The sequence below is a fragment of the Crinia signifera genome, chromosome 6, assembly GCF_055691185.1.
Source record: "Crinia signifera chromosome 6, ASM5569118v1, whole genome shotgun sequence".
Taxonomy (NCBI): Eukaryota; Metazoa; Chordata; class Amphibia; order Anura; family Myobatrachidae; genus Crinia; species Crinia signifera.
Window position 1 is genome coordinate 131,474,180 of NC_139222.1, and position 27,756 is coordinate 131,501,935.

The 27,756-nt window shown below is 46.5% G+C and overlaps 1 protein-coding gene across 2 annotated transcripts in view; it reads right to left on the reverse strand.

Annotated features, from left to right (window-relative positions):
- MED24 (mediator complex subunit 24) overlaps positions 1-27,756 on the reverse strand; it is a 103,688-nt gene that overhangs the window by 67,686 nt on the left and 8,246 nt on the right. For both annotated transcript variants that reach the window (XM_083147233.1, XM_083147232.1), the window contains exons 3-5: positions 23,574-23,656; positions 22,961-22,999; positions 12,762-12,835 (exon numbers count right to left, since the gene is read on the reverse strand). In XM_083147233.1, the coding sequence (XP_083003359.1) occupies positions 12,762-12,835; positions 22,961-22,999; positions 23,574-23,656 (196 nt within the window). The remainder of the gene's footprint in view (positions 1-12,761; positions 12,836-22,960; positions 23,000-23,573; positions 23,657-27,756) is intronic.

Below are 27,756 nucleotides of genomic sequence, written 5' to 3' on the forward strand. Positions count from 1 at the left end.
CCACAAGTGACCCCATTTTGCAAACTACACCCCTCAGGGAATTCATCTAGGGGTATAGTGTACATTTCAAACCCCCAGGGGTTTCACCAATTTTGATACAACTGGGCTGTGCAACTGAAAAATTACATTTTTTACACAAAAATGCAGTTCTGGCTCCAAATTTTTCATTTTCATAAGGTATGAAGGAGAAAAAGCACCCCAAAATCTGTGCCCCAATTTCTCCCGAGTATGGCAATGCCTCATATGTGACCAAAAAATACCAGTTGGGTGCATGGCAGGACTCAGAAGGGAAGGAGTGATTTTTGGTGGTGGAATGTTGGTGGGTGCTATGTCGCATTAGCAAGACCCCCAAAGCACCAATACAGTGGAACCCCCCCACAAGTGACCCCATTTTGCAAACTACACCCCTCAGGGAATTCATCTAGGGGTATAGTGTACATTTCAAACCCCCAGGGGTTTCACCAATTTTGATACAACTGGGCAGTGAAAATGAAAAATTACATTTTTTTACACAAAAATGCAGTTCTGGCTCAAAATTTTTCATTTTAACAAGGAATGAAGGAGAAAAAGCACCCCAAAATCTGTGCCCCAATTTCTCCCGAGTACGGCAATGCCTCACATGTGACCAAAAAATACCAGTTGGGTGCATGGCAGGACTCAGAAGGGAAGGAGTGATTTTTGGATTTTGCAGCTCAGATTCTGGTGGAATGTTGGTGGGTGCTATGTCGCATTAGCAAGACCCCCCAAGCACCAATACAGTGGAACCCCCCCACAAGTGACCCCATTTTGCAAACTACACCCCTCAGGGAATTCATCTAGGGGTATATAGTACATTTCAAACCACCAGGGGTTTCACCAATTTTGATACAACTGGGCTGTGCAACTGAAAAATTAAATTTTTTACACAAAAATGCAGTTCTGGCTCCAAATTTTTCATTTTCATAAGGTATGAAGGAGAAAAAGCACCCCAAAATCTGTGCCCCAATTTCTCCCGAGTATGGCAATGCCTCATATGTGACCAAAAAATACCAGTTGGGTGCATGGCAGGACTCAGAAGGGAAGGAGTGATTTTTGGTGGTGGAATGTTGGTGGGTGCTATGTCGCATTAGCAAGACCCCCAAAGCACCAATACAGTGAAACCCCCCCACAAGTGACCCCATTTTGCAAACTACACCCCTCAGGGAATTCATCTAGGGGTATAGTGTACATTTCAAACCCCCAGGGGTTTCACCAATTTTGATACAACTGGGCAGTGAAAATGAAAAATTACATTTTTTTACACAAAAATGCAGTTCTGGCTCAAAATTTGTCATTTTAACAAGGAATGAAGGAGAAAAAGCACCCCAAAATCTGTGCCCCAATTTCTCCCGAGTACGGCAATGCTTCATGTGTGACCAAAAAATGGCAGGACTCAGAAGGGAAGGAGTGATATTTGGATTTTGCAGCTCAGATTCTGGTGGAATTTTGGTGGGTGCTATGTCGCATTAGCAAGACCCCCGAAGCACCAATACAGTGGAACCCCCCCACAAGTGACCCCATTTTGCAAACTACACCCCTCAGGGAATTCATCTAGGGGTATAGTGTACATTTCAAACCCCCAGGGGTTTCACCAATTTTGATACAACTGGGCAGTGAAAATGAAAAATTACATTTTTTTACACAAAAATGCAGTTCTGGCTCAAAATATGTCATTTTAACAAGGAATGAAGGAGAAAAAGCACCCCAAAATCTGTGCCCCAATTTCTCCCGAGTACGGCAATGCCTCACATGTGACCAAAAAATACCAGTTGGGTGCATGGCAGGACTCAGAAGGGAAGGAGTGATTTTTGGATTTTGCGGCTCAGATTCTGGTGGAATGAATGGTGGGTGCTATGTGGCATTAGCAAGACCCCCGAAGCACGGTGAAATGATGAACCTAATAATCCATAGACGTGTGGTATATTTTAAAACACTCCTTTATACATAGGCCGGGTTTGTCGGGGCAAGTGTCACACTGGAAAATAGTTTGCTTTCTTATTCCCTTTTTATAGCAAACTTTGCACCTTTTTTGTGTCCTGCCCTTTTTTCCAGTGGAGGGGATTTCATCAGGAAAATGCTGCCCTGGTACAATACGGGGGCCAGTACTAGAAGTACTGGGGCCCTCTGCCTGCTGGTTCCCAAATATTAGGCCCTTTATGACTTCCTCTTGAAAGTGCATAAATGTCCCCCTCTGGCTGGTAAAACGGAATAGCACGTAAGCGTTATACAGTGCCATCTGGATGATATACACGGCCAGCTTCTTGTACCAGATTTTTGTTTTCCGCAGGGCACTGTACGGCTTCAGTACCTGATCTGAAAGATCCACTCCGCCCATGTACCTATTGTAATCCAGGATACAATTAGGTTTTGAGGTGTGGGTACTGGTACCTCGTACAGGGACGGAGGTGGTACTGTCTCCGTGAATTGTTGTCAGTATAAGGACATCCCTCTTGTCCTTATATTTGACCAACAACATATTTTCGGTGCATATTCCCCTGCTTTCACCCCTTCTCATTACTTGGGCAATGTGCGTTTTTGGGAGGCCTCTTTGGTTCTTGCGCACAGTACCGCAAGCTGCTGTACCTCTTGAACCAAGGGCCTTAAACAGGGGGATGCTGGTGTAAAAGTTATCCACATAGAGGTGATAACCTTTATCCAGGAAGGGGTGCACTAAATCCCAGACAATTTTTCCACTAACACCTACGAGGGAGGGGGGGCATTCTGGCGGTTCAATTCTTGAATCCTTCCCTTCATATACCCTAAACCTGTGGGTGTACCCTGAGGTGCTTTCACACAGCTTATACATTTTTATGCCATACCTTGCCCTCTTACTGGGAAGGTACTGGCGGAATTTAACCCTTCCTTTAAAATGTATAAGGGACTCGTCTATGCAAATGAATTTATCTGGGATGTACATCTCTTCAAATTTGGCACTGAAGTGATCAATGACCGGCCTGACTTTGAATAGCCGGTCAAAGGTGGGATCATCTCTGGGTGGGCACTGTGCATTATCGTTGTAATGCAAAAATTTAAGGATTAACTCAAAACGATTCCGGGTCATGGCCATACGGTAAAGTGGGGTGCTGTACAGAACATCTGTACTCCAATATTGCCTAATTTCTGGCTTTTTTACTATGCCCATATGAAACACCAGACCCCAAAACGTCATCATCTCTACTGCATCTACAGGGGTCCACCTAGCAAATGATGACGTGGGGTTTTGAGCAATAAACTGCTGGGCATATAAATTAGTTTGGTCCACCATTAAATTTATAAAATCATCAGAGAAAAATAATTTGAAAAAGTCAATTTCTCTGAGACCTGTTGAATCAAATTGGATTCCTGGGATGGCCAAAAACTCAGGAACCTGGGGCTCAAAATTGTCTGGTGGTGGGGTCCATACGAGATCAATTATTGGGGGGGGGGTCTCAGCTGCTCTACGGGGGCGTCTTTGAGGGGGTCCCTCATCACTAGAGGAGGAAGAGGAGCTTAAGATGAATCCTTCAAATTCCCCGCTTGCCTCACTGGCTGTGTCAGAGTCAGAGGCAAGCATGGCATATGCCTCCTCCGCTGAATACATTCTTCTGGATGACTGGGATGACATTTGGGATGACATTTGGGATGACATTTGGGATGCCATTTTTATTTTTGTGTTTCTGGTAGTGAAATGTTTCAACACGTGTATAGTGTAGGGGGGGTACAAACTTTATTTCAATGTAGTATGTAGTGTGTATGTAGTGCAGAAAAAAAAAAAAAAAAAAGGTCCTGCGCCAAAAATTGAGCACAGATGTTGGTCAGTAACGTCCGTCACTGAACAGCGCTCAAAGGCAACAGGAATTTGATCAAAAAAATTTGATCAAAAAAATGTAAAAAAATACCCCACAGCACCCTCAAAAAAAAAAAAAAAGGTGATCAGTGATGCGACACTGATTACCAGTGAGGGGCAGCAGGTGCACAACCTTTGGTGCAACTGACAGGTATATATAAAAAAAAAAAAACCCTGCACCCCCAAAAAGTTGCTGATCAGCACAGATATACTGATCAGCACAAAAGGGGGGGGTAGCAGACACAAAATATAGCACTCTCTATCACTCTCTGTCACTATCTCTCTCTATCTATCTCTCTCTATCTATCTCTCTATCTCTCACTATCTATCACTCTATGACACTGCAGCAGCAGCACTGACAGTTATATATATAAAAAAAAAACCTGCAGCCCCAAAAAGGGGGGGTAGCAGACACAAAATATAGCACTCTCTATCACTATCTCTCTATCTATCACTATCTATCACTCTATGACACTGCAGCAGCAGCACTGACAGTTATATATATAAAAAAAAAAACTGCAGCCCCAAAAAGGGGGGGTAGCAGACACAAAATATAGCACTCTCTATCACTATCTCTCACTATCTCTCACTATCTCTCACTATCTCTCACTATCTCTCACTATCTCTCACTATCTATCACTATCTATCACTATCTATCACTCTATGACACTGCAGCAGCAGCACTGACAGTTATATATATATAAAAAAAAAACCTGCACCCCCAAAAAGGGGGGGTAGCAGACACAAAATATAGCACTCTCTGTCACTATCTCTCTATCTCTCTCTATCTCTTTCTATCTCTCTCTATCTCTCTCTATCTCTCTCTATCTCTCTATCACACTGCAGCAGCAGCAGGAAGTCACAAGAAGTCAGATCCAGGAAGCATCCAGCACGCTACAAGCAGTGATCAGGTGATCAGGTAAGGTATTTGCAAGGATCAGGTAAGTATTTGCAAGGATCAGGTCAGTATCACGGCAGATAGGCACGGTGACCGCTCTGCACGCAATTCCAGACCGGAATGGCGTCTGCAGCGCAGTCACCGTTAGTTTAAATGTCGCGCCTTGGCTGTGATTGGTCCGTGGGTCCCACGGACCAATCACAGCCTTGGGGGCAGGTGGGGTGAGGGTGGGGTGAGGTGTCGTCGTCACCGATGACCCCCTCATGTCCCCTGACGCCCGGCGGTGATTGACACCTGTGTTACCGAGCGTCTGATTCGCTGGTAACACAGGAAAACGCTGTGAATGGCTGTTCACACTGAACAGCCAATCACAGCGATCGCCGACGGGGGGGCGGCATCGCAGCCCCCCCTGGGCATGCAGGGACATGTCTGCTGTCAGGGACAGCAGACATCGTCCCTCTGTCACTGCGTCTCTAGACGCAGTGACAGTTTAAAGTCATGACGTACATTTATGCCATGTGTCGGGAAGTACATCCCGGCCATGACGTAAATGTACGTCAAATGTCGGGAAGGGGTTAAAGATGGTACTTGTGTACTAGCACGGTGCTATCGCATCGCAGACCATAAGGCATACGATGGTATGCGATGCAAAGTTACGCGATGGCAGGCGATGTTATACAATTTTAAATTGTATACCATTGCAATGTATGGCATTGTATGCCATTGTATCGCATATACAATGGTATGCGATTTAAAATTGTATAAGCACGATAATGGGTTTCCAATGTTAAAAGTGCCCCCTATAACATAATTAAATATGATGGGTGCTTAGTATGTTAAAAGCACCCCCAACGGCACCCCCACTATCAACGCCAACCCAAAACGTGGCGAGCACAGCGAGCCCGCGAGGGGTGGCGGTACGCGTCCTCCAACCTTTTCATACCCCCACTATCCACATCGGCGTGGAGTTGATTTCATATAGTGTGGCGAGCGCAACGAGCCACCGAGCCCGAAGTATGGCGAGCCCAGAGCAGCCCGCGCGGGGACGCGGAATACATGTAAAGTAATACGCGTCCGTTCGCCACACTTCAGGTTCGGTCGCTCGCTGCACTTGCAACACTATATAAAATAAACTCCATGCCGACGTGGATAGTGGGTGTATGAAAAGGTCGGAGGGCGCATACCGCCACCCCTCGCGGGCTCGCCACGCTTCGAGTTGGCATTCATAGTGGGGGTGGCGTGGGGGTGCGTTTAACATTGTAAGCACCCATTAGGGTGCTTATACAATTAAAAATCGTATAGGGGGCTTATACAATTTAAAATCACATCGCTGTGCATCGGGTGTATGGCATGCGATACGATTATATGTTGTACGACTTAATATCGTGGGCGCCGTGATAATACACAAGTACCTTAAAGATAATAGGATGATAAATAATTACTTTATGACCAATTATATATGGTGGGAGGGGGCTTAACTGAGAATTAAGTAACGACAAAAGTATTACACAGGTTTAACATGGTTCTTCATTGTTCTGTCTTAACCAGCAATATGGACCTCTTTTATTCAGCCTCAAGTACAAAAATTGACACCATTTGTCAAGATATTCCCACATGCCAAATCCAATATCCTCCTCAACACTTTTTCATACACTCCTCATTCCATCCTAAAAAAAAATTAATCGTCATTTCACACTGAAGGTGCATACACACGGTGAGAGATAAAATCAGCGATATCGATCATTTTAGCCATACTGAGCGATATCACTTATTTTATCACAGCACATTTAAGATACAACACTTTTGCAAGGAAGTTGTCCTGTCGACATATATGGGCAGAGCGCGTACCACATCCAGAGAGCTGGAATCCCCTTCCAAGGCCAGAACCACAATGGCTTCGGTAAGAAATCCAACTGGGTCCACAATCCGCCCTATCCTCGTCAAAGACCACGTAGGTTGAACGGCAGATAGAACACCAAATTCAGCAAACCTTCTGGCTGAAGCCAGCACCAACAAGCTAACCGTCTTCCAGGTTAAAAAGTGCAAATCCACCGACTAATGGCTATAAAATATCCAACTGAGGGAAGGATAGGACCAAGGACAAAAATCATGGTTCCATAGGAGCCAAATATACGGTGGCTGAAGTCATCATTCAGAAATGTTTGGAATTCAGGAAGCAGGGCCAGATGTCGGTGAAAGAAGACTAACAGGGCCGAAGCCTGGACCTTCAGCCCTGCTGAAATTCCAGCTTGACGAAAGCGTAGAAGTCGAGACAGACTAAACACAGCTGCAGGTATTGTGTTTCTTACACCAGAAGACATAGGATCTCCAGATTCTACAGTAATGGGCTGAAGTAATAGTCTTCCTTGTCGTAAGCATGGTAGGGGTGATTAATGTGAGGATACCAGGCCTACTCAGCAACGTGGATGCAAACGAAGATGCTTTAAGTCGTGGGGTAAATGAATGGACCCTGTTGTAGCAGGTCCTCCCTTAGAGGAAGACGCCAGGGGTCATCCCTCAGAAGGAGATGCAGGTCCGAGTACCAGGCCCTGCGTAGCCAGTCTGAACCCCTAGCATGACGGAAGCAGACTCTCTTTTGATCCCTTTTAGTAGCCCCAGAATGAGGGGAAAAAGAAAAGTACATTAGAATGTAATTCCATATAATTTACAGGGCATCCAATGCCTCCACAGCCGGGTCCTTGTGTGACTGAATTCTGATGGCACATCCTCACAGGAAATGGTCCTCCTGCCCCAGAAGCTCCAGGATGTTGATTGAAAGTTTGGTTTCCCAGCAAGGCCAATCACATTCACACACACCAAGATATACAAGGTGGATAGAAAAATAATACAATAGGGGGAGAGGAGCCACCAAACCCCCGAATTGACACCCACAATTGTAATAATATAGATATATCTATATATTCAAACACCCCAGCGCAATGCAATACAAGTCATTGTCCTGTGAGAGAAAGTAAAGCTGAGTGGCAGCGCTGAGACTGTGCAGGTCAGCTGAGATCACGCCACAAGCACAGTTTATGTAGTCTGCAGTGTGGGTAATGGCGTTTGTCCGTATAAGGATGCAAGCTCTGCAGGGAGGAAGAGGCTGGGTAGTAGTGCGTACGCTGTGTACAGCGGCCTTACAGACTCCTCTGCCTCACCAGCACGCTGAACTCGCTAGGGTAACAAATGGCACATGTGCGCCCTTACTGGCGCCGCGGACCCCTGGCAGCGTGGTATGGGCCGCAGACAGACCAGTAACGTGAGCCACAGGCAGCTGTGGCTGGTCCCCGATGCGGTGACGGGGTCAGAGACGCACACCACAGCCAACGCATACGTTGGTTTCCTCGGTCTTCCTTCACTCGGGTGTAAAGTTTTAATTAATCCAGAGCAGCCCGCGCAGGGACGCGGAATACATGTAAAGTAATACGCGTCCGTTCGCCACGCTTCAGGTTCGGTCGCTCGCTGCACTTGCCACACTATATAAAATAAACTCCATGCCGACGTGGATAGTGGGTGTATGAAAAGGTCGGAGGGCGCATACCGCCGCCCCTCGCGGGCTCGCCACGCTTCGAGTTGGCATTCATAGTGGGGGTGGCGTGGGGGTGCGTTTAACATTGTAAGCACCCATTAGGGTGCTTATACAATTAAAAATCGTATAGGGGGCTTATACAATTTAAAATCACATCGCTGTGCATCGGGTGTATGGCATGCGATACGATTATATGTTGTACGACTTAATATCGTGGGCGCCGTGATAATACACAAGTACCTTAAAGATAATAGGATGATAAATAATTACTTTATGACCAATTATATATGGTGGGAGGGGGCTTAACTGAGAATTAAGTAACGACAAAAGTATTACACAGGTTTAACATGGTTCTTCATTGTTCTGTCTTAACCAGCAATATGGACCTCTTTTATTCAGCCACAAGTACAAAAATTGACACCATTTGTCAAGATATTCCCACATGCCAAATCCAATATCCTCCTCAACACTTTTTCATACACTCCTCATTCCATCCTAAAAAAAATTAATCGTCATCTCACACTGAAGGTGCATACACACGGTGAGAGATAAAATCAGCGATATCGATCATTTTAGCCATACTGAGCGATATCACTTATTTTATCACAGCACATTTAAGATACAACACTTTTGCAAGGAAGTTGTCCTGTCGACATATATGGGCAGAGCGCGTACCACATCCAGGGAGCTGGAATCCCCTTCCAAGGCCAGAACCACAATGGCTTCGGTAAGAAATCCAACTGGGTCCACAATTCCGCCCTATCCTCGTCAAAGACCACGTAGGTTGAACGGCAGATAGAACACCAAATTCCGCAAACCTTCTGGCTGAAGCCAGTACCAACAAGCCAACCGTCTTCCAGGTTAAAAAGTGCAAATCCACCGACTAATGGCTATAAAATATCCAACTGAGGGAAGGATAGGACCAAGGACAAAAACCATGGTTCCATAGGAGCCAAATATACGGTGGCTGAAGTCATCATTCAGAAATGTTTGGAATTCAGGAAGCAGGGCCAGATGTCGGTGAAAGAAGACTAACAGGGCCGAAGCCTGGACCTTCAGCCCTGCTGAAATTCCAGCTTGACGAAAGCGTAGAAGTCGAGACAGACTAAACACAGCTGCAGGTATTGTGTTTCTTACACCAGAAGACATAGGATCTCCAGATTCTACAGTAATGGGCTGAAGTAATAGTCTTCCTTGTCGTAAGCATGGTAGGGGTGATTAATGTGAGGATACCAGGCCTACTCAGCAACGTGGATGCAAACGAAGATGCTTTAAGTCGTGGGGTAAATGAATGGACCCTGTTGTAGCAGGTCCTCCCTTAGAGGAAGACGCCAGGGGTCATCCCTCAGAAGGAGATGCAGGTCTGAGTACCAGGCCCTGCGTAGCCAGTCTGAACCCCTAGCATGACGGAAGCAGACTCTCTTTTGATCCCTTTTAGTAGCCCCAGAATGAGGGGAAAAAGAAAAGTACATTAGAATGTAATTCCATATAATTTACAGGGCATCCAATGCCTCCACAGCCGGGTCCTTGTGTGACTGAATTCTGATGGCACATCCTCACAGGAAATGGTCCTCCTGCCCCAGAAGCTCCAGGATGTTGATTGAAAGTTTGGTTTCCCAGCAAGGCCAATCACATTCACACACACCAAGATATACAAGGTGGATAGAAAAATAATACAATAGGGGGAGAGGAGCCACCAAACCCCCGAATTGACACCCACAATTGTAATAATATAGATATATCTATATATTCAAACACCCCAGCGCAATGCAATACAAGTCATTGTCCTGTGAGAGAAAGTAAAGCTGAGTGGCAGCGCTGAGACTGTGCAGGTCAGCTGAGATCACGCCACAAGCACAGTTTATGTAGTCTGCAGTGTGGGTAATGGCGTTTGTCCGTATAAGGATGCAAGCTCTGCAGGGAGGAAGAGGCTGGGTAGTAGTGCGTACGCTGTGTACAGCGGCCTTACAGACTCCTCTGCCTCACCAGCACGCTGAACTCGCTAGGGTAACAAATGGCACATGTGCGCCCTTACTGGAGCCGCGGACCCCTGGCAGTGTGGTATGGGCCGCAGACAGACCAGTAACGTGAGCCACAGGCAGCTGCGGCTGGTCCCCGAGACGCACACCACAGGTAGACCGTTGGTTTCCTCGGTCTTCCTTCCCTCGGGTGTAAAGTTTTAATCAATATAGAGGAGACCAAGCCCAGGGTATTAAACTTTTCTAAAGCACTTTTCTAAGACTGATTTCTGGGAAGGGGTTATAGGGGGAGGAGCCTGCCACACTATGAATTTTTAAATGCCAATTCCCTCAATCACCACTCTATCCCGAATGAATGAAGACTGCAGTGTCTCCTGGTGGATTAAGATAAAAAAAAGAGTTATTAATGCCATATTAGCCTGATGGTTATTAATCAGTCTATCCAATTATAGCCCTTTTTTAGCAGAAAAATTATCAATTTTCGGGAGAAAACACATGTGATCCGGGATAAGTTCCTGGAACCATGTGTTTTAACAGAAAAAACTGTTATATGTTAGTTATAAGGGAAGTGCATACCTAAGGTACGCAAAGCATAACCCCAATAACTTCCGGCATTGGGGCAAATAGGATAGCTCAGGTCAAGTCAATCAGCTGCAAATTACAGATGTAGCCACATACATCTATCCTTAATGTGCTACAAGTCACATTACACATATCTGTGAGACTCCGTAGTGCAGAGCCACTTTGCGTGCCAATTTTTCCATTACAATGCATGTAATGGAAAAAGTCACACAAAGACGCTCAGGGATTCCGAGTTATGACATTGCATGACACGACTAGAGGGTCTGTTTCACACACAAGGAGGCTAGATGTATCTGTAAAGCAGCTAATTGGATACTGCCCTAAGGTTGCTATTCCATACTTATCCTTCTGGACCACTTTGAAGCTTTATCCAATGTTATTCACTCACTACTCCTGCTTACCCTTTACTCCAATGGGTTCAAGGCACAGTTCTTACCTCTGGCACATTCTCCTATTTTCAGTATGGGTTGAGGTCCCATAAAACCCTGTTCTCCCTGTACAAGCTCTTTTTTTCAAAAACTAATCATCCATGATCACATCCACACTACTGAAAAGCAAAGATACTTCTTAATCCCCTGAACTCTCCCCTTCTGTATTATCATGTGCTACCACCACATGGATTGGTGTGTATTCTAGAACCCTGCATCTTTTAAAAGCTGAGCAGTTCCTCTTCCATGCCTGGGATATCACTCTGCTGTGGTGCTTCTAGCACAGGTCTGATCTGTATTTCAGCACGGATCTGCAGACCAGACCTCTGTTAAAAGAAAAGAGTGACCTCCCAGGAAGGGGCAAGGAATTTAACAGGCTTTGGACAATATTACCTAAGTGTCAGCATGTTTAAAAAAGAACTTCTCTCTGATCTCGAGATCACATCTCCCCAAATTCCCCTCATTCAAGAATATCACTATAGTATATCTCTTCCAAAGACGTTACAGTGGCATCTACTCACTGCTTTATCAGAATCAGTATCCCTTTATTGGCCATGTATACTCTCGTATACCAGGAATTTTTTGTGGATACAGTGCAGCTTCAAGCATGGTACAAAAGGGATAACAGGGCATACATACATTGCATCAGTTGCGCATACAAATGTCAATTCACATGTTATGATTTGCAAAGTTAGACATCCAACTCTGAAATATTGGCAGATTATCATACTCCAGAGGCTACCAATATAATCCATTCACTCATCTCCCATCTGCATTACTACAGCCTCCTCCTATCTGATATTTACCTCTGCCATCTAGCTGCAATTCAATCTATTTCAAAAAGTTGCATAGAGACTAATACAGCCCATACACGCTGCTATGAGGGCGTGCTTTCCGTGCTGTATTAGCACAGATCAAATTGCATTGTATTGCATGTGCATCCGTTGTGCATGCAATGCGATGCAATGTGATGAAACTTAAGTACAAAAAGTATGTGCTTGCACATACTTTTTGTACTTAGGTTTCATCACATTGCATCGCATTGCATGCACAACGGATGCACATGCAATGCAATGCAATGTGATCCGGGCTAGTACAGCACGCCCACAAAGCAGCGTGTATGGGCTGCTTAAGAGCTATTCAAACAATCAAATTCAGCCTTTCCCAGCGCCACAACCTTCGAAGGCTCAAATCTTATCTCATAACAGTCTCCCTAATCAGCTCCTTTTTAAATCCAGCCTGTAACATGGCAGTTAGGAGCTGATTGGCTGATTGTTTATCACTCTCCACTTTGTCACATTTTGAAGGTGGGTGCATCTATCCCCAGGTCTGAAAATGCATCTAATCCCTATACTAACTATACTACAAAAGCATGCACACACACCTGCCCCAATATCTGCTCTGATCCACACTAGTTCACAGCTGCTAATTGGTTGCTTTGGGTCTGTCAAGAGAACACAAAGGCTGCTCAATAGAAAAGTTAAAAGAACTTAAACATTACCTCAGATTATCACAGAACATGTCCATGACTTCTAATAGGGACTGGATGCAGAGATCTCTTGAAAAGTCATCAAACTAAACAGAAAAAAAAGAAAATATTTGAAATGCACACGTCTATATTTCTGGCCTGTTTATCATTATCCAGTGTCATATCTTTCATAAAAGTATTGGGGCTATACTGTGCTGAGGTAATCACATGCTCTGCTTTTACCAATCCATGTAGCATTTTGTGTGGACCGTCACTGTCAGTAAGTGCAGCCTATAGGTGTGTGCACACTTGTACAATTTAGACTATATTACAATTTAGACTATATTACAATTTAGACTATATATACACAATTTAGACTATATAGTGCAGATCTGCACTATACAGTCCAGTGGTAGCCAACCCTAGCCCTCGAGAGCTACCAACAGTTCACATTTCTCTCTCATGCAGCAGGTGACACTGGAATCACATTGGGGTTTAGAGCTGGGACAGCTGGGAGCTAGGCACTACTAATTTGATTAGGGAAGGCTGGCTCCTCCCCTCCAAGACCCATCAGCCCCAGTTAGAAAATTGTGCCCAGGGAGCTGGTCACGTTTCTTCCTGCTCCTGCAGGTTTTTCTCTACTGGCTTTGTGAAGCTTTATTCAGAGCCCTTCCCTGCTTATTCAAAAGTTTTGGGTCCGGGGCTCCTGCGCCCCTGGTTCTCCAGGCTGTCGGTCAGGGCCTCTGTAAAGGCGCCTGTCCTGACGTTCGTGCTCCTGCCAGCCCTCCTCTGAAAAGGGACTGCCAGTCACGCTTACAGTGGCCTCTCTGGGGTAAGTGAGTTTCCCCATCATTGCACCCTCCCAAACTGCCGCCGCGGGATGCGCGTTACACTCACGGCGTCGCCATCTTGGATCGCGCCGGCACACTGTTGCTGCCGTCTCTCCGGCTCCACAGTGCCTCCTGTCCTGACTGATGTCGGGCGGAGGGGGGTGTGAGCAGGGAGCGGGCGGTCAGCGTTGCAGGGGGCGCGTGAGAAGACGCGCGCTGTTTCTGTGAGCTGCTACCGGGGGAAGGAGGGAGAGAGTGTACAGGCTTTTAAGCCTGAGGCGGGCATGGCACGGCCCAATATTACTCACTGTATGCACACACACACACAGAGAAATACCCTGGTTTTAATGGCTGCTCTTTTCCTGTCTCATAGGATTACTGCAGTCAGTGGCTTTTGTTAACCCCTGGGGGTATAATTATTTGAGGGTATTTGTGGGTGACAGGGCTTGTTTTCAGTGTGTGTGTGTTAGCGCAGTTTGGTCAGAGCTTGCGCGGGGAACATGACGGCCAGGGCAAATACCAAGGCTTCCCAGAAGGCTTTTACCTGCACTTCTTGTAATGTGAAGTTTTCCCAATACTCGGCAGATGGCAGGCCATCGCTTTGTCAGATCTGCTCTGCGTCCCCTACGGGATCCTTGGTGGATGAGCCTCCTACCCCTCAATGGGCTTCCCTGCTTGCAGGGAACATGTCCAAATTATCTGCAGAATTGGCCGAGTCATGCAGGGCTGAGCCGGCGTGGGCCTCTACCCTGGCTAAATCGGTGGAGTCCTTAGCTTCTTCAATGAACAGGACCCAGAGACAGGCATCAGTTAGTCAAAAGCGGCCTTTGCAGACTATGTTTCAGTCAGACGATTCTGATGAGGAGCCTCCGTTTGAAGAAATGGAGGAGGGTGAGTGGGAGGAGGTGCAGGATGATCCGGTTGATCCGGAACCTACCCCGGGCGGCATTGAAGCTCTTATCATTGCGGTTAAGCAGGTCCTTAATTTACCAGAGGACGCTGCTTGTTTGGTCAGACAAAGAGGTCTGCTATTGTTTTTCCTTGTCCAAATCAGGAGCAGCTTTTGGCTGCCTGGAGACACCCTGATAAACGTTTTCAGATACCTAGACGCTTCCCATCTTTATATCCTTTTGACCCAGCTGCTTTAGGTAAGTGGGAGACTCCGCCTCCAGTGGACGCATCTGTGTCCAGACTATCAAAGAAGACGACGTTGCCGGTTCCGGGAGCATCTTCTTTGAAGGATCCTTCGGACCGCAAGCTAGAGGCCACCCTGAAGACCATTTACATTGCGGCGGGCGCCCAGCTTAGACCTGCTATCGTATCGGCCTGGGTGAACAAGGCCAATGCTAGATGGGCGGAGATGATCTTGGAGGGCTTGGATTCAGGTATGTCGCATGATGAGATTGGTCAATTGGCAGAGCACATTAAGGAATCTGCAACCTTTTTGGGCGACGCTGCTAAGGATATCTCGCTTATATCTACTCGTATCTCGGCCAACGCCATATCCGCAAGGAGGGCGTTATGACTGCGTTCATGGCAAGCAGATGCTGAGTCCAAGAGAGCAGTAGAAGGACTTCCGTTTACAGGAGACATCCTGTTCGGACCGGAGCTTGATAAGTGGATTTCGCAGGCTACAGGGGAGGAAGTCCGCATTCCTTCCCTCAGCGGCTCCGCCAGCACGGCGTCATTATGCGGGTCCGTCTTTTCAGTCCTTTCGTCCGCAGCAGTCCTTTCGAGGGAGAGGACGTGGATTTCAATCTTCCAGAGGCGCTCGTGCTAGAGCCCGCCCTCACTCCAACGCTCCACCACAGGAGCCTAAGCCACCTCAGAAGCCGGTGGCATGACGGTTTGCCAGCTTTTGTGGGGGAACCGCAGGTGGGAGCTCGCCTGTTGGATTTCAGAACCCAGTGGTTCTCCCTTTCGGAGGATCCTTGGGTTCGAAGGCTTATTTCGGAGGGATATCGAATTCAGTTCGACCTTCCGCCTCCCACGCGTTTTTTCACCACGGCTCTTCCCGTGTCTCAGGACAAGAGATTGGCTCTTCAGGGGGCGATAGATATCTTGCTAAGGTCTCAGGTTATCATTCCGGTTTCGGCAACACAGAGAGGTAAGGGGTACTACTCAAATCTTTTTGTAGTGCCCAAGCTAGATGGGTCAGCCAGACCCATCCTAAATCTCAAATCCCTGAACCTTTTGGTGTCATACCAGCCTTTCAAGATGGAGTCGATTCTCTCTGTCATTGCATCCTTGGAGCCGAACGAGTTCATGCTCTCGTTGGACATCAAGGATGCTTACCTGCACGTGCCCATCTTGAAGGCTCACCAGGCTTACCTAAGGTTTGCCATAGGGAAGGATCACTTTCAATTCAGGGCCCTGCCTTTTGGGTTATCATCGGCGCCCAGGGTTTTTACAAAGACTCTGTCAGTCATTATTGCTTCTCTCCGACATCAAGGTGTGACCATAATACCATACCTGGACGACCTGCTCATCAAGGCGCCGTCAGTGGAATTACTGGAAGAACACGCGCTTCTGACAGTTCAGACCCTTGTAAGTCTGGGATGGATTCTAAATTTCAAGAAGTCCACTCTGACTCCTTCCAGGAGGATTCTGTTTTTGGGACTCTGGTTGGACACTGCAGTTCAGAGAGTGTTCCTGCCGGAGGACAAGATCAGTTCCATAACAGCCTTGACCCGCAGGGTTCTGCAACCGCGTCGAGTTCGGCTTCACCTATGTGTTTAGCTATTGGGGAAGATGGTAGCTTCCTTTCCAGCGGTAACTTGGGGAAGATTTCATTCCAGACCGTTCCAGCTGTCTCTACACAGACTGATTCGGCTATCTCCGCTGGCTCGTCAGTCCTTACTCTGGTGGCTCCACTCGGAGAACCTCAGACAGGGACGAAGATTTGCCATCTGGGACTGGATCCTCCTAACCTCAGACGCAAGTCTGAGAGGTTGGGGGCAGTTGTGCTCGGTCTTCGTCTTCAGGGAAGATGGGACTCCAGAGAGAGTCAGTTATCCATCAATGTGTTGGAGCTACGCGCGATCCTCAACGCCTTGCTAGCAGAACAAGATTATTCAGGGAAGGCCGGTAAAGATTCAGGCAGACAACGCCACAGCGGTTGCCTATGTCAACCGTCAGGGAGGCACGAGAAGCAGGATGGCCATGGCGGAGGTAACCAAGATTCTTCAGTGGGCAGAAAGCAGGCAGGTGATTCTCACCGCTGTGTTCATTCCGGGAGTCGAAAACCTGGAGGCAGACTTTCTCAGCAGAGAGGATCTCCATCCAGGAGAGTGGACTTTACATCCCGAGGTGTTTCGGGAACTCACGGAGCGCTGGGGAACTCCCGAGGTAGATCTGATGGCATCTCGAAAGAATCATCAGCTTCCGAGGTATGTGGCAAGGACAAGGGATCCACACGCCATAGGGACCGACGCCCTGGCAATACCGTGGACATTCAGCTTCGTGTACCTGTTTCCTCCTCTTCCGCTTCTGGGTCAAGTTCTAAAGAGGTTGAAAAGAGAATCCGTCCAAGCAATCCTCATTGCCCCATTTTGGCCATGCAGAAGTTGGTTTTCAGACATTCGGCAGCTTCTGGCGGACGAACCAGTTCCTCTTCCGCAGAGACACGACCTTCTACAACAGGGTCCGTTTTACCATCAGAGGCTGTCCTCCCTCCATTTGACGGCGTGGCTCTTGAGACCGAGGTTTTAAGAGCTAGGGGAATTCCAGGTTCTGTCATCCCGACGATGTTGAGGGCTCGTAAACCATCTTCGGCGGCTCATTATCATCGCATATGGCGTGTCTATGCAGACTGGTGTAGGTCTCAGGGTTGGCCTTTCAGAACTTTTAAGTTATCCAGGATGTTGTTATTTCTCCAAAGGGGCCTGGATGCTGGACTGCGGTTGGGGTCTTTGAAGGTGCAGATTTCGGTGCTTTCCATTCTTTTTCAGAAGAAGGTAGCACTCATCCCAGAGATCCAGACTTTTCTACAAGGAGTAGTACGGGTTCAACCTCCATTTGTCCCACCGACACCTCCGTGGGACCTTGCCTTGGTCCTTTCTTTTCTTCAGTCCAGGACGTTCGAGCCTCTAGAGGAGGTACCTTTGAAGTTCCTCGTCTGGAAGACAGTGCTGCTTCTGGCTTTAGCATCAGCTCGTCGAGTATCGGAGCTCAGCGCCTTATCTTGTAAGGCCCCGTATCTTATCTTCCATGAAGATAGAGCGGAATTGCGTACTCATCTGTCTTTTCTGCCGAAGGTGATGTCTAAGTACCACGTAAATCAGCCCATCGTGGTTCCTGCTTTTCAGAGTGATCCATCTTCTCAGTCTACATTGGATGTTGTTCGGGCTCTCAGGATCTACGTGTTGAGGACATCATCTATCAGAAAGTCAGATTGTCTGTTTGTCCTCTATGACGCATTCCGCAGAGGATGGCCTGCGTCAAAGCAGACTTTGGCTAGGTGGATACGTCTGACCATCACACAGGCATATATTCAGGCGGGGAAGACCCCACCTTCGACCGTGAAGGCTCATTCTACTAGGTCTGTGAGCACTTCTTGGGCGGCTCAAAGGGGAGCCACGGCTTCCCAGCTTTGCAGGGCAGCCACATGGTCATCAGTGAACACTTTTGTTCGCTTTTACCAGTTTAAAACGTTTGCTTCTTCTTCTACGACATTTGGTCGTATGGTGTTGCAGGACCCACAGAGCTCTCCCACCCGGGGCATGGTCTTTGGAACCTCCCCAATGTGATTCCAGTGTCACCTGCTGCATGAGAGAGAAAAGAGGATTTTGGTACTTACCGATAAATCCATTTCTCTGAATCAGCAGGTGACACTGGACGCCCTCCAAGCTCTGGAGTTTTTCCTGCCTTTTGTGTTTTTCGTGCAAGTTCGGTATGTTTGATGAATGTTTGTTGTCTCATCTAACTATTTGTTGTTACCATCTCCTTTAGTAGGACAATTTCCTAACTGGGGCTGATGGGTCTTGGAGGGGAGGAGCCAGCCTTCCCTAATCAAATTAGTAGTGCCTAGCTCCCAGCTGTCCCAGCTCTAAACCCCAATGTGATTCCAGTGTCACCTGCTGATTCAGAGAAATGGATTTATCGGTAAGTACCAAAATCCTCTTTTTCCAGACAACCTAGCTGCTGCACAGCTGCACTCATTAATCACTGACACATTTTAAAAGATACACAGATGGAGCTAATTAGCTCACTTGGGATTCTGTGAGGAGACCTGCAAAACATGAACTGTTGGTAGCTCTCGAGGACTAGGGTTGGCTACCCCAGATATAGTCTAAGCAGCCAAGACTTTCTGGCTGCGATACGGGAGCGCGCATCGGGATTGCAAGGGTTAAAACCTGTGCGATCTGCATGAGATCCAGATGAGATTTTGACTATATAGTCAAAAGCTCATGCACATTGTACAAGTGTGTACACACCATATATTTGCAATCCAATTGCTTTCATTCTTTTACTGCTAATAATCATTTCAAGAAGCACAGTGAGCTGCTGTTTTTATTTTCATGTACCACTTCTTTGCCTTTCCCTCCTGTCCAGATATAGCCTGAACAGCTTCCTATTGCTCCACAAATCCATCATACATTATCTGTCCATATACTCATCACATTATCCCTATGTTTATAATAATCGGATCGCTTGTTCATAAGCACAACATATGCTCCTTCTCAATATTCTATTTTCCACATTATTCTGGTCAATTGTGCACTGCGTTGCATGCCACTAAAGGAACTCCTTACTCTAAGCAATGTCTTTCTATGGTAAACCCCATATAACCTTCCCATTGCTGCATGCTACAAACGCTAAAGGGTTACATTCCACTTACATACATCTCCCTAGCTGCTGACCATATTTCTTTCCCTAATGTAAATATTTGCGTTTCTCAGCTAGAGACCTGATTTCTTTTTTTTTTTCCGCTGTGGAGGCGAGGTGACCAGAGAGCAATATTATGTACACATAAATGTATACATGAAAGTGTAAACATGCAGTCCTCATTTGCCTTCAACAATCCAATGTTTCTTCATAAAAGGAAAAAAACAGTCTCTTTCTGTAGTTCCTGCTCGGTGACATATAGCCCCAGTGAGGCTATGCATTTCATCTTCACCCTCGTCTGGTTTATATAAGATGGAAAAATATAGACTACAAAAAGAAACCAGTTACGGTATTTATTTAACTGCAGCAGTGTACTGGGTGTTACCCAAAACAGTCTACTTGGTGGTTATATGGATATTCAGGATTAAGAGACATATGCCCGTCATGTAAAATCCTTCATTTCCTGGCTAGCTGGTTGACTTGGACATCTCTATTTATTATATTAGGCAGTGTGCCCCAAAACACGACATCATTTTGGCAGTGGGCATGTAATGATCATACATGCATTTACATGTATCTATTTCTGAGCCACCTACAGTTATTCAGTTCTGTCTTCTTACCCAGAATCTGTCTACTTACAAGGTCCCAGGTTAACAAGAGCTACCTACTTCAGGGCCACATCCTCCCAAATTATATATATCATGTCTATTTAAACCAACCTCCAGCCAGTGTGTCACTCCCTTGGCTATCTAACAGCACCTGATACCCGTCTCCAAGGATCTAATCAAGCCTCACCTCTATGGGGGACATTTCCTAAGATAGGAGTTCACATGGTATGCTGCTATCGGCAACCAATCTGATTCTATCTATTATCTTCTGAAACCTGCTAAATAAGAAGTAGATTCTGATTGGTTGCCCATAGCAACATAATATGTGAAATAGAACTCCCATCTTAGTAAATTTCCACCTATCTGTAATCCCATAAATAGAAGATACACGACTAAAAGTGTCCATACACAGTCGGAACGGTTTCCCCTGGAGCTCCCCAGGAGGAATACCCCAAACTTAGCACTTGATGTGACATTTTTGACATGCAAGAAATCGCATGCGATTTATCACATGTAAGAGAATGCTGGGGAGCTGCCGGGGGAGTTCAAAGGAAATCGGATGCAATACATCATGGGTGGGTGCTAAAATACACCCAGGATGTGCCACTGATGGTCCAATTCCGATACATCTTATAAAATCTCCAGGCTCCGATCCAATGTGCATTGGAACCAACTGATGTCAAACACCTCCGATTTGGGCCGATTTAGCCCGATATATCGGCCTGATCCATCGGAATCAGATGAAATCAACCCAAATCGGACCTGTGTATGAACACCTTTAGCTTTTGTCTTCTAATATCTATCCATTATTTTCAGAAACATGTAGTTATTGGTTTTTCGAAAATGTATCCCTTTGCATACATGTAAGGCCTACTAAGCAAAGGAACAGAACCTAATGATTTAGAATTCACACTCTCAGTGCCACCAAGGTACATGAGGAAAAACATTCAAGTATCTTATATTCTAATTGCTGCCAAGCATCAGAAAAAAGGTCTACAATGTGGAGTTTCATGCTTGTTGCCCAGGGTGGGGAAAGGCAAACCCAGCCAGACCTCCTGTCTGCGGTGGGAGGGCTTAACCGGCTGGAAGAGCTGACTGTCAGCCGCTGCTAGCAGAGAGCTTAGCGGCATGTCACGGCGGTGGGGGGGGGCTTGGAAGGAACTGGAAGAGTTGAGATGACTCGGCGATCTCATCACAGGACTTCATCTGCATGTCAGTGCAGGGGACTGCAGCTGGAAGAGCTGGCATATTGTTCTCAGCAGAGAGTTCAGCAATGTGGTGGGCAAGGGCGGAGGGAGCTGGAAGAGCTGACACTGACAAAGAAAGTTCTCAGCGGCATGTCAGCACTGTGGGGGCAGCGGAAGGGTACACACAAAAAGGGCAGGACACATTTAGAGGCTTAAAAAAACAGGCAGGGCGGGGCGCCCTGCAAAAGAGGCTAATAAAGTGCATTTACATGCCTAGTGCATGTAATGTAGGTGCTGGTCAGTGAGCAGGGAATATTAAAAATCAGAGCTTCTTTGGTTGTATGGATACTAGTGTTCATTCTAGCACCCGCCATATTTGAAAACCCATGCAGTTCCTCTTCCCTGCCAAGGGGTGTCGCTGTCTGCTGTAGTGCTTCTAGCACAGTGAGGTCTGTATATCAGCACTGATATGAAAACCAGACCTGTGCTAGAAACACCACAGCAGACAGCGACACCCCAGGCAGGGAAGAGGAACTGAATGGGTTTTCAAATATGGCGGGTGCTAGAATGAACACTACTGTAGATACAGCACATCTAAATTGTACCCTTCAAAATGTAAATAAGTAATCTTCACTTATCAGCACCCTACACCTAGAGTGAACATGATAAAAGGGCAAAGGTGTATGGCCAAATTGGACATTTATCTTGTTGTCTGGCACCCTTACCAGATGGAAGATGCAGGACTCTACTTTGTAGCTATTTAACTGTTATTAATTAGAATAACCAGTGTTGAATCTTGCCACAAGAGCCAACCATTGGCAATGATGTAACCATGGTCAAGGCACTCCCATAGAGGTCTAAAAACCTATACAGCAATCCTGAGATATAAGAACACATCCAAGGCTTACCTCCAGATGTAACCACTGCTAATCCAGGACAATGCAAGTCTAAACTTTCCAAAATCTTGCACAATCGAAATCAGACTACTTACAAAGCTTATTCTAGTCCCCACTTAGATCAGAATAATTGCAAGGTTGACCGCAGCCACTCTTGAGCAATATACAATCCCTAGCCTGTCTAATAGAGAGCTAACCTCTACAGAGCACTCGGCAAACAAACAACAGATCTGGAGCCACAGTTCTTGATATGTAAGTATTTCCAAGGCTATGAATTGTTGCATTCAGAATTCTGAAGATTTCAGAATCATTGTCCCAGTTAGAGCAAAGCCTCAGTACAAGTCTGTACACATTAGCCTCCGAAGGCTCAGGTTCTCTAAACTTATAATCCTCTGCTAGAAAAGAGACATACTGTAGCTACATGGACAGAACCACTGGAAGTTGTTTTTATTGCTTGTAACTTGTGGTTCATTGACTTTTAAAGCAAAATTATTATTTTCTTAAAAAACCCTGAAAAAGGCTAACCAATTAAAAATTTAAGCCGGGAACACTCTAGCTGATATGTGTACCCAGCGATATTGTCCACGACAGGAACCCAGCGGTGTACCGGCATTGGCAAGTGCATACACGCTTGCCGATGCCAGTGGGGAGGGAGTAATAGCAGGGGAGCGGGGGCCATACTAGCATGGCCTTCATTAACGAGGTCCTCCCTTGGCTAAACTATTCAGACAAGGAAGAGGGTCGTTAATGATGCACATGAGCACGCATCGTTAACAATGTTGTCTAGAGGGTCCTTCTGACCAATATCTTTTACAATCTCATCTAGTGTGTAAGGGGCTTAACATTTAGAAGACACCATCAATATACCCCATCCACATACTGTACCTTGCTGATAGCCATCAGAACTGTGGAATAAGACACCATCTGAAATAAACACAATGGATAAATATTAGTACATAAAAAAAAAATTGTTAAATCAGATTTTCATTAACTATAAATCTGATTCACGATGAGCGTTGCCATGCCATTAGCCTTGACTGTTTAAAATTTGCAGTAACTGTTAATCTTGCTTTCATTATATTGCATAACCACATATTCCCCTAGCAATCAAACCTTATTAACAGCAATATACTTATTATAACAGTAAAACGATTAGATAAACCTAACATTAAAACAGAACAATCTCAGAGCTAATTCACAGTACTAAAACATTCATACATTGTAGACCAACCTGCCTATAATAATTCATTCTGCAAATATGGGTCCAACATGACTGTTAACCCCAATGAATACTTCAACCTATTAAACAGCAGTCACAACTAGCAGAAAAAGTGATAGAATAATAATACCATTCTGATAATATAAGCAAATATTGTGTAACCAATCTTTAGGCTACTCAAGGGAAATTACTTTCTGGCATAAGGACTTAATGTATGGGATGCCAAAATGTGGGTCTGGGACAATACATGTGAACACTGGGATAGAGAACATACAGTACCTGGGAGTTAATTGCATATTTGAGATAAGAGAGGATTAGAGGGTTTGGGGCTGGTCCAATCATAGCCTGGTCCAAAAGTGCTTCTGTCAATGCACAAAAACATAGCTGGTATTACTGTGGTATACTTATATAGTTTAATATACTTTATTGGTGTATTATGGCAACATAAACAGACATGGGGTATGCTAGGCTGTTAGGATAGCCTAGGACAGACACTATATTACAGCCTAGGACAGACAGTTAGGACAGACACTATATGCTAGGCTGTTAGGCCTTTGGCTGTGTAGTCTTCTAGATGTGAAGTATTCTAGTGTAAAGTATGCAGACTATAGTAATATAACATAGGAGATATACAGGAGATGCACAGGAGGGAAACAGGAGGACAAAGAACACTTCGTCCTCCATCTGCAACCCCAGCAATCAACATACTGCAGTGAGTTTCCTGCCTCATCATCACCTACAGTCTGCACAACCTGGACACTGATCTCCATGCTGAACTAAATGCTGTCACACACTGCTTCTGTCTCCCTTATACATTAACTATACTTCCTGTAGGCTCTCCACGCTTCCAGTACATCACCCTCTCACTACTCATTCTAGGCCACTCCAACCTCATTCTATATCACTACTCTGATCAACTTTACACAGTAATATGGCTCCTAGATCCAGTCCCATACCAGTCCTTGCTATCAGGTCTCACCCCCTCTCAACCTCCACACCTTTCACACGCACCCACAACCCTCACAACCTAATTACTATCTCACCTGTCCCCTCCCCTTCCTTTCTCCTGTGCTCTCTGGAATGCTAGATCAGTCTGCAACAAGTTTCCAACTATCCACGACCTCTTTATCTCCCACTTTTTTAACCTTCTTGCCATCACTGAAACCTGGCTGTCCGCATCTGACACTACCTCCCCTGCTGCCCTCTCTTATGGAGGCCTCTCCTTCACACACTCGGTCAGACCGGATGGCCGCCAGGGTGGAGGAGTGGGCATCCGCCTCTCCCCCAACTGCACCTTCCGCGCCATCCCACCTGAGCCCTCCCTCACATTCTCCACCTTTGAGGTACACACTATCCGCCTCTTCTACCCCATTCACCTCCTTGTGGCTGTAATCTACCGCCCCCCTGGCCCCTGCTCCCCTTTCCTTGATAACTTTGCTGCGTGGCTTCCACACTTTCTCGCCTCTGACCTCCCCTCTATCATCCTCGGTGACTTTAACATTCCTATTGACATCAATAATGCTGCCTCCTCTAACCTTCTTGACCTTACCACCTCCTTTGGACTTTCTCAATGGACCTCCACCCCCACTCATAATCTCGGACACTCCCTTGACCTAGTCTTCACCCACCATTGTAATCTCTCTGATTTCTCTAATTCTTCCTTCCCACTCTCTGACCACAATCTGCTCTCTTTCACCCTCTCATCCTCCCCTCTCCCCTCATTGCCCAGACCCACAGTCACCAGACGTAACCTCGGGTCTCTTGGCCCCACTGTCCTGTCCTCCCTGGAGACTTTCCTCTCTCAACCATGACTTGCCCCAACCAGGCTGCCTCTTTCTATTACTCTTCTCTCACCTCTGCTCTCGACTCTGTAGCCCCCCTCCACACTGTTCCCCTTCGACGCTCTAAACCACAACCCTGGCACAACAAAATAACTCGATTCTTGCAAAAATGTGCACGCTCTGCTGAACGCCTCTGGAGGAAATCTCACTCTCTGGAAGACTTCCTCCATTTCAAGTTCATTCTCTCCTCCTACAGCGCTGCTCTCTCCTATACCAAACAATCTTTCTTCAAATCTCTCATCTCTTCCCATTCCTCCAATCCCCGACGTCTCTTTGAAACTTTCAACACTCTACTTCGCCCTGCACCACCCCTCCTCCCTTCATCCCTCACTGCCACTGACTTTGCCTCCTTCTTCCTCTCTAAAATTGAGGTAATCCGACATGATATCTCCTTCCATACCCCCTCTGCTGCCCACCCACCCCAATCATCCTCCCCTACCAACTTCCCCACTCTGTCATCCTTCTGCCCTACTACAGCTGAGGAAGTCCACTCCCTCATCTCATTCTCTCCCCCCTCTACGTGTCCCTTGGACCCTCTCCCCTCCCGTCTCCTCAGTTCCCTCTCCCCCACTGGCTGCTCCCACCTTGCTCACCTCTTTAACCGATCTCTTTCTACTGGCATCTTTCCCTCACCCTTCAAACACGCTCTGGTCTCGCCTATTCTTAAAAAACCTAACCTGGACCCTTTATCTCCCACAAGCTACCGCCCTATCTCTCTTCTCCCATTTGCCTCTAAAATACTAGAACGGCTGGTTTACAGGCGTCTCGCCAGCTACCTGTCTGACCACTCCATCCTAGATCCCCTTCAATCTGGCTTTCGCCCACTTCATTCCACTGAGACTGCCCTAGTGAAAGTCACCAATGACCTGCTGTCAGCCAAATCCAAGGGTCACTTCTCCCTGCTTATCCTTTTGGACCTATCTGCTGCCTTTGACACTGTGGATCACCCTCTCCTCCTCCACACACTCCAAAACATTGGCCTCTCTGGCACAGTCTTCAACTGGTTTTCCTCTTACCTCTTCAACAGTTCCTTCTCAATCTCTGCCTCTGGCTCTACCTCACCACCTTCTATCCTTCCTGTCGGGGTCCCTCAGGGTTCCGTCCTTGGCCCCATTCTGTTCTCTCTGTACACCTCCTCTCTGGGTGCACTCATTAACTCCTTTGGCTTCCAATATCACCTCTATGCAGATGACACCCAAATCTACCTCTCCTCTCCTGATCTGTCCCCCACTGTTTTCTCTCAAGTTTCCAACTGCCTCGCTGCCATCTCTACCTGGATGTCTGAGCGATTTCTGAAGCTGAATATGGCCAAAACCGAACTTATTATCTTTCCCCCACCCAGAGCTATGCCCCCTACTAATATCTCTATCACTGTTAACAACACCATCATCCCCCCTGTTCCCCAACTCCGCTGCCTGGGTGTCACTCTTGACTCCTCCCTCTCCTTTGCACCCCACATCCAAACGCTGGCCCATTCTTGCCGGTTCCAGTTACGCAACATTGCTCGCATCAGGCCCTTTCTCTCACAGAGTGCAACTAAGCTGATCATCCACTCATTGGTCATCTCACGGCTTGACTACTGTAAGGCTCTTCTCACCGGCCTTGCTCAATCCCAACTAGCTCCTCTCCAATCTGTCCTCAATGCTGCAGCCAGGCTTATCTTCCTCTCCCGCCGCTCTAATTCTGCTACTCCCCTTCAACAAAATCTGCACTGGCTTCCATTCCCCTACAGAATCCTCTTCAAACACCTCACACTCACATACAGGGCCATCTCTAATTCCATTGCTCCATATATCTCTAACCTCATCTCCATTCATACACCCTCCCGCCCTCTACGGTCAGCTGACGACTGTCGTCTCTCCTCCACCCTGATCACTGCTTCCCATGCTAGAGTACAGGACTTTGCCCGTGCTGCACCCCTTCAGTGGAACGCACTCCCTCGCTCCATTAGACTCTCCCCGACCTTGCAAAGCTTCAAACAGGCACTGAAAACTCACCTATTCATCAAAGCGTACCCTTCCACTGCATAAACCAGCTGGTTCTCCGACCCCTTGCCTGTTTCCTGTTTACATCCTGCTATCTAACCACCACCCCCTCGCTTGCACCTCTTGTAATCTGTCTGTCTCCCCTTCCTACTAGATTGTAAGCTCCTCCGAGTAGGGCCCTCTTCCCTCCTGTTGTCAAAGCCCACTTCTCTTCACATTTCACTCACAGCTCTCCTTTACTCCAACACTCAGTGACCATCTTCGTCTGCATACTCCTCTCCATCATTGGCCTCAAGCCTCTAGTTGTATGTTGATTGAGTCCTCACTACTTATATCCAAGCTGTAATGTGTATTGATCTGTGGCGCTCTTTATTTGTACTGTATTTTTGTTATTTATTCAATGTTATGCCAAGTTTTGTTTCCCTGTATTGTTCCTTTGTACGGCGCTGCGAAACACTTGTGGCGCCTTATAAATAAAATTATAATAATAATAATAATAATGGGGTAGGGAAAAGAAAAGGTAAAAAAAAAAAGAGTTGGGTATGACTTATACATTTAAAATATTCTGTTGGTAAATACTGATATAATCATAACTTTCCAGTACTAGGTTACCACACATTCCAAACACAATTACCC